The 14,916-nt window shown below is 40.4% G+C and overlaps 1 protein-coding gene across 5 annotated transcripts in view; it reads right to left on the bottom strand.

Annotated features, from left to right (window-relative positions):
- Positions 1-681: 681 nt before the first annotated feature.
- Positions 682-14,916, bottom strand: part of csgalnact2 (chondroitin sulfate N-acetylgalactosaminyltransferase 2) — a 71,577-nt gene continuing 57,342 nt past the window's right edge. For 4 of the 5 annotated variants that reach the window (XM_059946510.1, XM_059946512.1, XM_059946511.1 and 1 more), the window contains 3 exons: positions 13,104-13,198; positions 11,823-11,904; positions 682-9,954 (listed from right to left, as the gene is read on the bottom strand). In XM_059946510.1, coding sequence (XP_059802493.1) covers positions 9,662-9,954; positions 11,823-11,904; positions 13,104-13,198 — 470 coding nt within the window. In that variant the 3' untranslated portion in view covers positions 682-9,661. The other variant, XM_059946514.1, reaches the window with a different exon arrangement.

Here is a 14,916-nt window from a genome sequence, read left to right as displayed (position 1 = left end):
TTCCTGTGATGCATGGAGTATGTTCATGCAGTTTCTTGCAGTCATGCACAAAGTGGTTGCTGTATCAAGCTGTTATGCAGCCAGGCAGGATGTTTTCTCCGGTGCATCAATACAAAATTTGTAGAGTAAACGGGCAAATGTTGAATTTCTTAGCCTTCTGAGGAACTAGAGTGCTGGAGAGCTTTCTTGGCTACAACAATAACATTGGTTTTATTAAGAAATAACTGGGCAGGCCAACCAGATTGAAGATTCGTGATGTCAGACATTAGCAGGCAACTTTTGACTTTGCAAGAAAAATGCCTGATGTATTCACCTGAAACGTTTCATTAGGCCTCAAGCAGCCCCTTCAAGGGCTGTTGGTTTAACTGCATTTTATATTCAGTCCCAAGTGATTTCTCCTCAGTCATATCATAAACTTTTCCTTCAATTTATGGTTCTCATTCTTCACTGTACTTCAAAGGTAAAATACTGATGGTGAACATCTAAATTAAAGACTGAGAATGTCATTGATCAAGCAACATCTGTGGAGAAAGAAAAAATAGTCTGCATCTCTAGTCAATAGTCTCAAGACCTGATGAGAGGCCATTGACCTGGAACATTAGCTACATATTTTTTTTCTCCACAGATGCTGTTCCTACAGATTTCATTTCTTCTCAAGTGACTTTGCTGCAGTCATCAAGATTCAAGATTCAGGATTGTTTTATTTCATTTCCAATACACAAGGGTAAAGAAAAAAACAGTAATTGTTACTTCAGTTACAATGCAGCACAGAAAAAACAAGGCCCACAATAGCAAAAAACACCATAAATACATCAGATATCTTATATACATAATTGATTGACATTCATAAAGTTATGCTAGGCACAGGGGTGATTAATAGGAAAGGACAAAGTAGTGGTGGTGGGGGGGGGTGTGGAGGGATGGGTTTAAGGGTGGAGATGTTGATCAGCCTTTATACACGGGGAAAGTAGCTGTTTTTGAGTCTGGTGGTCCTGGTGTGGAAGCTACATAACCTTTCTAACAGGAATGGGACAAGCAGTCTATGAGCAGGGTGAGTAGGATCCTTCTTGATATTACTGGCCTTTTTCTGACACCATTCTGTATATGAGTTCTTGATGGAGGGTGGGCTGGTGTGGTTATGTTTTGGGCAGTTTTGCCTACCTGTTGTAGAGCCTTCCTGGCTGCTTCTATACCATGCAGTGATTCAGCTTGCTAGGATGCTCTCTACTACGTATCGGTAAAGGACGTGAATATTGATGATTGAGTAGGATGTGTTCTGGGATGATGAGAGGTTGTGTGAGATGTGCACTCGCAGATTTCACTGCTGTGCTGCTGCCGTAATGAAGATATGAGTGGTGTGAGTTCTCCTGTAGTAGATAACCACAACTCCTTTGTCTTGTTGACATTGAAGGAGGAAAGCTCCTCACTGTAAACCCACACAGCAATGCCATTGCCGCTACAGCCTGTAATTAATTAATTTACTTATTTATTGAGAAACAGCACAGAATAGGCCCTTCCAGGCTTTCGAGCCACGCCACCCAGCAATTCCCTGATTTAATCCTAGTCTAATCACAGGAAATTTACAATGACCAATTACCTTACCAACCCGTACATCTTTGGACTGTGGGATGAATCCAGAGCACCTGCAGGAAACCTACGCAGTCATGGGGAACATGTACAAACTCCGTACAGGCAGTGGTGAGAACTGGACCTGGGTCACCCGCATTGTAAAGTGTTGTGTTAACCACTACGCTACCTTCCTCCAAGAAGTTGTGTCCTTTATCAACTGCTACTCAAAATCAAAAATTTATACTCACTGATTTATAATACATCCTAATAGAAGACAATCATTTCTAAGGGTGATTCTACAATATTATATTCCATAATATAAGCACATCATATTCCGTTTTGATAGTTTCCAACTTAATGACATTAAAATTAATTTCTCTAATTTCCAGTAATTCCTCCCCCCTCTCTTGTTCCATTCCCCATGGTGGCTCCCTGCTTCCCTCTTTTCCTCACCAACGTGGTGCCCCTCTTCCTTCCCTTTCTTCAATGGTTCACTCTTCACTCCTATCACATTCACTCTTCTTCAGCCCTTTACCTCTTATCTATCACACCCCAGCTTCTCACTTCATTCCCCCACCCCACCTATATTAGTGTTTTATGTTGTATTCACTATTGGAATTTTGTAAATGCCCAACTACTTTTGACTCAGCAAGCTTCTGTGAAGGAGGTTTTTTCTTTTTCTTTGTTACTGCGTATGTTAATCAAAATGGCTTCTTTATTTTTTTAAAAGTAGGAATGCTTCTTTGTTGCGAGAGAGTGCTGGAGGCTTGTTTGGGTTAAAATTTACTGATAACGAGAATTGTATTCCTTTGTTAACCAATTGGGATTAATGTTCTTTCTTCTGAGTCTGTAAACTATTGTTGGCGGGCTTTTGGGGAGATTGGCCCGAGGGAGTGAGAGAGAGAGGACGCGATGCTGTAAACTAGGCGAGGAATGGACCCCAAGCGGGGGCCCGAGGCCAGGAGGTACCCCAAGGAGAGGAGACGAAGATAGATGTGCTTGATTGACCACTTTGGGTGGTCCTGAGCTGCGAGTTGAGGAGTTCGGAAGGTATCGAATGGTGGCCAGAAGACTTCAGTAATTGAGCTTCAACAGTTGTGCGTGAAGTGGTTTGGACTTTGATAAGTTTGGTGCCTTTTCTTTATTTCCTTTTCCTTTATGTATACTGTATTGTTATTAATCACTTGGTTATAGTAATTTTTATAAATTATAATCATTTAATTGCATATGGTGTCCTGTTTGTTCTTTGGCGAGGCGGGGATATCACACAGCATCCACACCATCTGATTACCCAGTTTGGTGGGGCCGAAGGCTGCTCCCCCTAGATGAGAACGAGCTGAGCGAGCTTGAGGCGACCCAGGGGGTTACACTTCTACAAAACAAAAAAAAATACACAACAATAACCAGGTGTTGTGTTTTAGTGGCACTGATTGGGGAATCCCAAGACTAATAAACCCTAAAGCATCTTCTTGGGCGCCAACAGGGCTTTGATTTTAATGTACCTTCAGAAGGATGGAACCTTTCATCATATTGTACCTCTTCGGTATGCCACTAGAACATCAATCTCTTTGGTGTCCTGGGGTTTAACCCCACATCAATGGACACAAGAGACTGCAGGTACTGGATTCTGGACCAGCAAAGCGGACAATGAGGAAAAGCCTCATTAAGACAGGTTGCTTCTAACTGATGAAGATTGGTGCTTCGAACCCACAAGCTTCCTCATTAGGAGTGCTGCACTTTACTCTCCAATTAAACTACATTGTGCCAATCTATCCCTCAGCAACATTTGTGGCTTTAATGGTTACTTTTTCAGATACGTTATACACTCAATGGCTACTTTATTAGGTACACCTGCAAATATCTAGTCAACCAATCATGTGGCATGCAGACATGGTTGAGAGGTCCACTTGTTATTCAGACAAATATCAAAATGGAGTAAGAAATGTAATTGACTAGTTAAATTGATAAGAAGGCAACAGTAACTCAAATAACCATGTATTACAACAGTGGTGTGCAGAAGAGCATCTTTGAGTGCACAGCAAGTCAAACCTTGAAATGGTTGGGCTACAGCAGCAGAAGACTACGAACATACACTCAGTGGCCATTTTATTAGCAAGTCTGGGGGCTATGTATTAATCTTTGAGTCAGTTATGCTAATCCGCTCATCATATGCTGTTACTCCTGAGGTATTCAAAGTCCATTCTTCATTTTAGTATTGTGTATGGTAAGATCAAATAGACAACTCAAGAATCAGTGCTTCAGCATTTATTGAGATAGAATTCTTACAGATTCTGACAGTAAACACCCTATTTAACACAAGCAAGGCTGAAAAAGACAGAATGTCTGTGAGATGCTACTTGGACCACAAATAGTTTTAAAACCCTTTGCATATAAATAGGACATTTTAACTGCACAAAGTTTTGAAAAGCTCCCAAGTGTAGTCCAGGAAAAGTTACGAGGGCAGGAATGTGTGGTTTCACAATTCTTTCTCAAGCTCTAAGAGTCATAGAGCAGGGAAACAGGCCCTCCTTGACAACTGAGACGTTGGCCTAAGCTAATCCCATTTGCCTGCATTTGGCTCATATCTTTTTAAAACTTTTCTACTCATATATCTGTTCAAAATGGCTTTTAAATGATACATTATACAAAGCATCTATCTGGATGCATCACTGCTTAGTAGATGCTCTGCTTGTGACTGCAAGAAACTGCAGAGAGCTGTGGTCACAGCTCAGCACGTCACAGAAACCAACCTCCCCTTCATGGACACTCTCTATCCTTCTTCCTGTCTCTAAGCAGCCAGCATTATCAATGATATTCTGTCTGCTTCCTTCTCCTATCAGGCAAGAGGTACAAATGCCTGAAATGACATACCACCAGGGTCAAGGACAGCTTCTATTCCACTGTTTGCGACTCTTGAGTAGACCTTTTGTACAATAAAATGGATTGTGCTCCTCATTAACTACCTACCCTCCACTAACTCTGCATTCTCTTACTGTTTTACCTCATACTACCTCAATGCACTATGTATTAATTTGATCTGAATGAACGGTTTGCAAGACAAGCTTTTCAGTGGACAACAACAAACGATTCCAATTCCTCTGGCATCTTGTTCCCAGTTCTATAGGTGAGAACCACTGAAGCCTTTACTTGAACATGAAGGCATCATGCCATCAACAAATGCTCCAGCTCTACTTCCTCATCTTAGCTTCCTTATGCTGGAAGGCAGTGTTCTGGTGATAAATATCTGATACTATGGGCAATGCAGGGTGAGGCATAGAGAGGCTGCCCAGAGAATACATCAGCTTATTTCATGCCACCCCTCCCCAAATCACGCAAAAGTCATGTTCTGTGCTAATACTCCTCTCCCAGAAATTCCAACTGGTCAGTTCACACCCACCCCCAAGCTTTTGCTCTTCCACAAGGTTATTTATAATTTCAAAAATCAACCATAAAAATATATGCACACTTCAGTGACAATTTGAGATATCAAAATGGCCAGGATTAAATTCGGTTAACAGCACTAATATCAACTGTTGCCATGAGCGGCTATGGAGGCCAAGTCATTGGGTGCATTTAAGGCAGAGATAGGTAGGTTCTTGATTAGCCAGGGCATCAAAGGGTATGGGGAGAAGGCAGGGGAGTGTGAATGCCTGGAAGAATTGGATCAGCCCATGATTGAATGGCAAACCAGATTCAATGGGCCAAACGGCCTACTTCTGCTCCTATATCTTATGGTCTTATGACTAACTGGCTGGGTGCATTTGTTTGCTTCCATGATTTTAATACTTAAAAAAAATATACTGCAAAGTATATAAAGGCACAAGTTAACAACCACCAGGTTTCGTTTGCAGTATCAGACAGCCATAAGACTTGCTCTCAGTGCACACAAAAAGGGTCTCCACTGTGTACTAATGGTGCACTGTAAACATTTGTGCACTTCAGGTAGCAATGGAAGTTTCTTTCTACAGAACGAATATCGTGTAAAAAAAAAAGCCTAATCAAGTCAACTGGCTCACGCTAGAGACCTAGGCTGCATATTCTGTATTTAAAACTCCTTTCAACTTTACATGCAGAGCACAATGTCAGCATTTATTCATATAGTTCAGATCCCCGCTGAAAGCTAAGAATTGGCTGTTATTATACCTACTTGGACAGCATCAATATCCAAAGGCAGTGGCCACTTTGAACCCTTATGTCAATGTTAACACTATCGCCTCTTTGTCCTTTACTTACACCATATAAATAAAGGGTGCTAGGACAATATCCTATAAACTGGTGTCTTATAATTTATATTTCAGTAAAAATGTGGTCCTGGGTCAGTGTTTATACAAGTACTAAATCAATACTAATTAAGAAAATGTACCGTAATTGTTCTTAATTAAGAACATGAGCACTCCTTACTTACAAGGCTGTATAGAGGGCAAATTTCAGAACCAGTTTGTTAGGGAGATAAATTGCAGAAATCCCCTTTGTTAGATGAGAAGTAAAATGTTTTCTGTTTGTGCCTCAGATGCACACCTGAGCTGACATCTTTCAAAACACATTAGAAGCTCTGAAAGAGTTGGAGGTTTTTGCTTACTGTTACTCTTATTCCCTTCTAAACAGAAGGGAGGTCATCTCTCAATTCAGACATTACAGGAAGGTGTTTGTCTTGCTCTGGTATACACTGCAGCTAGTAAGTGTCATTATTGTTAATAAGTAAATTTATTTTCTGTAGCAATCTTCGCAAGTAGATAGGGTCATAAAGAAAGCTTTTGGCGCTTTAGCCTTCATAAACCAAACTATTGAATACAGGAGATAGTATATTATGTTGAAGTTGTATAAAATATTGGTGAGGCCTGATTTGGAGTATTGTGTGCAGTTCTGGTCACCTACCTACAGCAATGATACAAGTAAGATTGAAATCGTACAGAGAAAATTTACAAGGATGTTGCCGGGACTGGAGGACCTGAGTTATAAGGAAAGATTTAACAAGTTAGGACTTCATTCCTTGGAACGTAGAAGATTGAGGAGAATTTTAATAGAAGAATACAAAGTTATGAGGGGGTATATGCAAACAGGCTGTTTTCCACTGAGATTAGGTAGAACTGCTAGAGGTCATGGGTTAAGGGTGAAAAGTTTAAGGGGAACATGAGGGGAAACTTCTTCACTCAAGAGGGATGTGAAAGTGAGAATGTGTTTAAAAGAAGTAAGGTCGATGGGAGTAGGCAGTTTAAATTTTTCAGCAAAGACTAGATGGGCCAAAGGGCCTGTTTCTGTGCTTTACTTTTCTATGACTCTAGTAATCTCAGAAAGTGATGGTGACTAGCAGACTGGATACACAGAGAGTAAAAGATTATAACAATCCAGTTGCGCATTAGAAATAAAATGTTATTTAACTGCACCAATTACCCCATACCATCAAAGACCAGGTTGAACTTGCCAGCTCAGATATTGTTAATAATGTACAAAGTAGTTAGTGAAGCCAAGGATCCAAGTAGAACAGATACCAGAAGCTCGTTAACCCAACACTTCAGAACAATCTGAAGGGAGGAATGAGATTAATCGTATGGCTCCCAAGGATAAAATCATAAACTCTGAAACTTTACTAACAGATAGGCTGATGTAATTTGTAACCCAGAGTTTGCTCCAAAAACAACTTTACTGATTTAATCTTAGTTACCGATTTTAAATACAATATTAATAGTTAATAATTTAATCCATGGAGTATTTCTCTCTTGCAAATCATGCCTCAAATATAATTCAGTCAATAATTTGACAATGCTGCTTCAATACCTTGTATACCTTGTGCAATTTAAGTAATTTTATGTATTATGAGTATCTTTAATTTCTTAGAACTTTTTAAAATAAACATCTGATAGTTAATAACTTTAATGTAAATAAGAATGATTACCTTAAGAGCAAATTTCAGTATAAAATATTTGGTATTTAATCTTTTACAAGAGTTTGTTCATTCAATCATTAGTATTGTGTGGGCCTCCTAATTTAGACATAGTTAATGCAAATTGAAACTGAATTGGATAATATTAGGACCAAGCTAAATGACATTCATTCCTGTCCCAATGCTGGACATGAAACCACTTGGTATTCATTTACAGTTCTATCTACCTCCCTGGAATTTATTAAGCCGTGAGTCTCCCTTTTGATTTGGGATCAATTTCTGCTGCTTTCTGCATCAGAGGCAGGGACTTCTAGTCAAGCAAATACAGAATAATCAGAGGCAGCCCCATATGATGGCCATAGGGAAAGTGGAATCCTTGTTCAATGAGGCAAATTTGAATAGGGTTGTCTCAAGACATCAAGTAGCATCTGCAGGGGTAAAAGGAATTATTTTATTGAACTGAAACATTAACTTTCTCTCTTCAAGACATTGCCTGAATTAACATGCATTTCATTTTTACTCAGATTTCCAGCTGATGTGGTACTTTATTTAATCAAGGAGAGGTAGCCTAATAACTTGAATTTTGATGGGACGGAAGCCTTACAACGTGAACCCTGGTCTGAACACAAGCCCCTCGGCAGCTTTTAGCTTGATTTTGGTGAATGCCTTGTTGAAGGGGTAGCTTTCGTGCGTGCGTGTGTGTGTGTGTATGTATATATATATACTTATAGAAATATCATTGGTAGCTTTCTTGATGGCTTGAAATGGAAGATCCCTCAACTTAGAAATAAACAAAAGCAATGCAAGATCTGGTTGCAAGATCTGGTTAACTGCAATGACAGAATGATTTTCTGTTGCACCTTCCCACATCTAAACAGACACTCATCTCTACACCCTCAAATGAATTAGAAAAGTGGTTATAATTAATATTCCAACATTCCACCGCTCAGATTGCTTGTTGAGACATTCAACATAACACAATTCTGGGTCACTTTACTTTATGTTTACTGCATTTCCTTTGCTTTGAAATGTGTTGGGGTGTACAATCCCAAAACTTAATGGGACAGAAAATATTCAGGGAGAAAAAAAACCCATTATGTAACAAATAACACCTTGTATCTAAAAGACAACTCAAAGTGCATGTCATTCAATATTTAAGGTATCTACAAAAAAAATCTCTTATTCATAATTCTATTTTCTTCTATTTTGATTCTGACAACCCATTGATTATACTGATTTTTCTTTACCTGATATGGGAAAAAAAAGCATTGTTGGAAAAGACATCTCCAATAAGTGGAGGGGTCTTGACTGATTTGCTGGTTGTAATGGTTGAAGAGGAGACACTGGACAGAACAATGAGAAAATGTCTCTGCTCATCTGATCCATGGGATCTTTTCTATAACATCTACCTCAATGTGTGATGAATCCTCAGTTGAACATCCCATCTTGGCTGGTTACTCTCCAACTGAACTTGAATACAGTGCCTTCTGACACAAAATCAAAATTATATTTAAATGAGCCAAGCTTGCATGTAGTTACACTCAACAACAGTTCCTGGATTCTGACTAACCTTTAACCTGACCTTGCATGTTGTCCTATAGAAACAAAGAGGCACCTTCAAAAGGGTAGATTCATGGTCCTGAATAATACTGTTCCATGGCTAGCTATTATTCTGGTAATTCAACTAAAACATTATCTTTCTTGTACCCATGCAGCTTCTTGCTCTGGAACTACAGTACTAGCATGCTGCTTAGAGACAGACTAGGTGAAAGCTCTTACAGACTAGGTGTACAGCTCTTATAGATAGCGGGGTTAAGGGATATGGGGAGAGGGCAGGAACGGGGTACTGACTGTGTATGATCAGCCATGATCACAGTGAAGGGCAGTGCTGGCTAGTAGGGCCGAATGGCCTACTCCTGCACCTACTGTCTATTGTCTAACGCTGTCAAGAGGGCATATAGAAGGGGTTCATAGTTGTTTTCCCCAATTGCAGAAACTCCTGGGTATCTGACACGGACTCAATGCATTGGAGCTAAGCCCCATTAGATGTGTAAACTGTTCATCCCAGTTGGTGCCATTTAACAAACACTAAAACAGTGCAAAATTGATCTGTCATTTTGACACCAGTGGTCCCATTAGGAAACATAACTGGTCCTGGTCTAAAGACCACAAATTACAGAGCTTTCAAAGGCAGGGTACTGGAGCTTGAGTTCAATCAGGAATGTCACCATCTGTCCTGTAGGCTTGCTTGCGGAGATGGGCCTCGATCTCCTCGTGGAACACCAGCATTCCCAAGTGAGCCTGTGAAGCCTCGTTCATGGCTTTCGACTGAATACACATCCGATACTGCTCTGGAGTCAGCTCATCTGCACAGTGCTTCTCATGCCACAGGTGGAAGAGGCTGGAGACCGGTGTCCTCACCACGATCAAGTCACTGTGAAGGTACCTTCTGTACAAGTGGACGTCCTCTCCTCCCCAGCCTTTCACATCCAGGTCAAAACCACCTGCAATGAGAAAATAAATATGTATTGACGTGGCATTGTCAAGTGTAGGATATCAGACCTGTCCCATACAGCGTTACTCTTTTATAGAGCAACTTGTGTAGGAGCCACTTCATGCCCCAAGATCATGAGGCGGCAGATGTTGATCAACGCTTCTTGGAACTGTGTATCATAAACACAGGAGATTCTGCAGATGCTGGAAATCCAGAGTACCACACACAAGATGCTGCAGGTCAAGGCAGCATCTATGGAAAGGAATAAAGAGCTCATGTTTTGGGACAAGACCCTTCATCAGGACAGTCCTGATGAAAAGTCTTGACCCAAAACTTCAAGTATTCTCTAGCTGCTATTGTCTTTTTGCTGGCGGAGCTTCTGTGTTATCTTTTTGTGCTACTGCATGCAACCAGCTATTCCTCTGTTGCACCCTTAATGAATCCTGGACCATTTAAGACTGAAGTTCACTGAAAACTAATACAGAGCCTGAAAGGAATTTGAACACTCAACAGTATAAGGTGGAGCACCAATTTCCTCACCATTGCAGCAAAATGTCGAAACAGTACACGGAAAGAAGAGCCACAGACTCCTACCCTATGCCGCTGGTGGAGGGCCTGGAGACTCCGTCCTCAGATCACCTCTCATTTGGTTGAATATGGGAATTGGCTGGATGACAGTCACCAGGATCAACTTCCCAGAATCATTTAGCAAAGTAGAAGGCCATCTGGCCCATCAAGCATATGTTGGCTCTGTGAAAGTTAGTTCCATGATCCTGCTCTTTTGCACTGGTTGGTCAGATTTCTCTTCATTAAATTTGTTTCCACTATCCTCACCAAGTTTTGTCTTAAATTATAGGCAAGTAACATGGCAGCTAATTTCTACAAAGCATAGTCCCACAGATACCAATGTGGTAACAATTCAGATAATCTCTTTTACAAATGCTGGTAGGAGACTGCAGCAAATAACCAACATCATTTGGCTTTCATCGATGGGATATTTTGCATCTACCTGAAGAGGGGAAATGGGACTCTGGCTTAACAACTTATCTGTGGTTTGGCAACTTTGGAAGACTGGTACCTTCTGACCGCTGCATCAAACATCAGCTATGTGCATTCAGATCTACAATCTTCAGATTCAAAGTTCAAAGCTCGAAGTCAATTTATTATCAAACTATATATGTCACCATATGCTCCCCGGAGATTCATTTTCTTTTGGGCATTCACAGTAAATACAAAGAAATACAGCAGAATCAACACAAACAACCAATGTGCAAAAGACAACAAACTGTGCAAATACAAAAAGAAAAAAAAACAAAGTAATAATGAATAAATAAACAATAAATATCAAGAACATGAGATGAAGAGTCCTTGAAAACAAGTCCATAGGTAGTGGGAACAGTTCAGTGTTGGGGTGAGTGAAGTTAAGTGAAGTTATCCCCTCTGGTTCAAGAGCTTGATGGTTGAGGGGTAATAACTGTTCCTGAACACAATGGTGTGGACCTGAGGCTCCTGTTCTTCCCTCCAGATGGCAGCAGTGAGAACAGATGGATGATGACTGATGGATGCTGCTTTCCTGCAGCATCGCACCTTGTAGATGTGCTCAGAAGAGTTGGCGTAGTATCCAGTGAACCACAGTTAGAACCTGTAGATTCCATCCAAACACAGCAAATCACTTATTTCTGGTTGACATGGTCGCATCAGTCCTGGCCTGTATATAAAAAAATTGGAGTGGAATGATGGACAGAATATCATCTAACTTAAACTGCCATCAGGCACACTGTCTATTCTCCACAAGGTCACCTTCCCCTGACTGCAAATATATACAAGGTAACCATTCAACAGGACATTGTCTGTAGTTTCATTTTATTGACAACTCACCAATTGTGAGGAAATCAGAGCGATATTGACAAGTCATTCCAAATCCAAAATCTCGCCAGAACCCAGAATCTTTCTTATGTACCTATGTGAAAGAAATAAAACAGTCTTCCATAAAATGATCTGATCTCATTCTCCTGAAATTCTGACAGATCTGGGACTAACATTACAGAACTTTATCTTGTATCATGAAGGAGAATTACTGAACCGTGTGCATCTACTAGAACAGCCGTCAGAGAGTTCTGACAGGAAGGGAAAGGTACAGCCAAAATTAGGGCACGCATCACTGAATCCCACTTCTTTCCCAGTCTCATTATATCTCAATGGAAGAATGGACCCAACCAGGAAAGACCTTGTTGGAAGTAGTCAATCATCACCTTCATGCATGTCAGCCTTGGAATTATTCAGGGATACAAAATTCCAAGGATTCACAGCCTTCAAGGAAATACCATCTTATTCTTTAATCCACAATCCCCTGTCCAGACACCATGGCTTCTAGGTTCACATTATCCTGCCAAGAGAAACATCCTCACAATCTGGGTTCAGACTCTCGGCACAGATTCTCATGCCATGAGAAACATCCTCACAATTCCAACCTTTTCAAATGCCTTTGGAATCTCATAAAAACAGAAAATGCTGGAGATACTCAGAAGGTCAGGCAAGATCAGATCCTTTTTGATGAAAAGTTATTGACCTGAAATGTTAATTCATTCTCTGTCCACAGGTACCTGACTTTGCGTACTTTCAACATTTTTTTGATTTTATTTCAAATTTTTAGCAACAACAGTATTTTGCTTTTGATTTATCATTCAGAGATGTATATATTTCAATACAATCACCTGTCATTCTTCTGAACTCTGCAAAGTATAGGTCCAATCTATATGTTTCTCCAAAAGACATCTCTTTCATTGAGAATCCATCTAGTGAAAGCTCCATATATATCCAAATCTATCCTACTTTCCATTAAGAAGCTAAAACTATACATAATTCTTCTCACCAACCCCGATAATGTTGTAAGAAGTTTTCCTGCTTTAGTACTCCATCCTCTTTCAGTAAGGCTTTGGAAATATTCTATTTTCATTTCTCACTACTTGTTATATCTACATGATAACATAGGATAAGATGAACAGGCAATTCTGATTTTCTATGGATGGAAACCAAGGATGGTTAGTATTTTGTGCCATGGGATCTTTAACAACCACCAGAATTAGTTGCTGCTTTATAATCCAATTTGTTTTTTTCAAATTTGAGTAAATAAACTTAATTTCAAAGAAAGCTACTCACGAGCTGCTGTTCAATGGTTGGAGTACCATCCAAGTTGGCATAGACAATGGCGGGGTTGTACAAGCTGAAAACGACTGGGTAGAAAACCTTTTTGCCTGTAGAAAGATTAAGTTGATTAAATGCTGGAAATAACCAATGGGTGAAAGGAAGATTCATACTACACAAAATAATTACAAAGTACTTCTAACTAACAGTAGAATTGCCCAATGACTTTCCCCTTCTTATAAGTCTCTCTGAATGAATGAAGAGGACTATAAGGAAGGTGAAATTAAACAGTACATAGATAAAAACTTCAGCTTGGGTTGTACAAATAATGACTAGCACTGGAGAAATGCTGATGTAGCTCACGTAGGAGCAGCTGTGTAGATGAATAGTGTCCAATATTCTACTAATTGGACTTGGGATGTTAAGGCAAGTGATTTGTGACCTTCATTGCAAGAATATTGGGAAAGGATGTCTTACTAGTTATACAAGGTATTGAGGAGACGAGACGTGGAGCATTATGGGCAGCTTAGTCCTCCTTACCAAAGAAAGGAAATACTGGACATCAAGGGATTGCAGCAAAGGTTCACCAGGCTGATTCTTAGATGCTTGGACTGTTGTAAGAGGAGAGATTAGGTCAATTATGCCTCTGTTCACGAGAGTATAATAGAGAGATAAGGATACAAAATTCTGATAGGAACGAACAGACTGGATAATGGGAAGACAATTCTTCTACCGGGTCATGGTTAGAACATAGGATCACAATTTCAGGATATGGCGATGACATTTCGTACTGACATGAGGAGAAATTTCTTCAGTTTATGGAATTTTTCTACCACAGAAGACTGGAAACAATGTCACCAACTACATTTAAAAAAGACAAAGAAATTTCTGGACACATGAGGGAGTGGCAGATGGAAATATGCTATCAAGACAAAGGCTTATATTAAATAGCAGAGCAGACAAAGTGCTGAAGGGCTTCTTTTTTATGTTTCAATGACTAGGGTCTACAAGACAAATGGCTTCAGTACTCCAATAGGAGGCATGAAAGTAACAAATTCATATTTACATAACACAATAAACAATGCAGTTTATGGTGCAAGGGAAAACAGCAGACTCATATGTGGTGCAGAACAAGATTCCACAAACACAAAAGAAGTGCATGGTCATTTTGTCTCATTTGCCTGGGATCCTTGTCTGAGAAGGAACAGGAAAATACTGAGAACTCAAACACTATACTCCAAGTAATGTATATGATAGTGGTCACCAACCTTTTTATAAGCCCAAGATCCCCTACCTCGACCTTAGTGAAAGGCAAGATCAACCCGAAATCGATTAGTTACACGCATGCGCTCCAGGGCAGAAAAGACAGGAAGTAAAACCCCACAACCTGGAAGTAGAAATAATGTATGTACACCAGGGATCACCAACATTTTTTGCACCGCGGGCCAGTTAATATTGACAATAATCTTGCGGACCAGCCAACGGGGGGGGGGGGGGGGGGGTGGTGTTAAACACGACAGGTATACAGTGATACATGAAGGGGGTTCCATATGTCCAGTCTATTCTGCAATTTAGTTTTCGCAGCTTTCAACACTTAGCTTCTGTCCCGCTTGCTCACATTTTTTCCGCCGGAAAAAAACTCAACGGGTTTGTCTTTAAGTGCAGGGTACTTGGACTCAAGGTCCCAAAGCAGTTTTGAGGGCTTCATTGCCTCATTAGACAGCCTCCGGGTCCGAACTCCAGCCTCCCGCACGCCCGCCACCAGCCGCCTTGGCCGGGTGCTGCTGTTCATGGGTGGGGTGAGAAGACAAGGTCAAGGCGGGAGGTT

The sequence above is a fragment of the Hypanus sabinus genome, chromosome 21 (assembly GCF_030144855.1).
Source record: "Hypanus sabinus isolate sHypSab1 chromosome 21, sHypSab1.hap1, whole genome shotgun sequence".
NCBI classification, from domain to species: Eukaryota; Metazoa; Chordata; class Chondrichthyes; order Myliobatiformes; family Dasyatidae; genus Hypanus; species Hypanus sabinus.
Note: the sequence above shows the minus strand (reverse complement) of the source record. Positions and strands in the feature narration are given on the sequence as shown.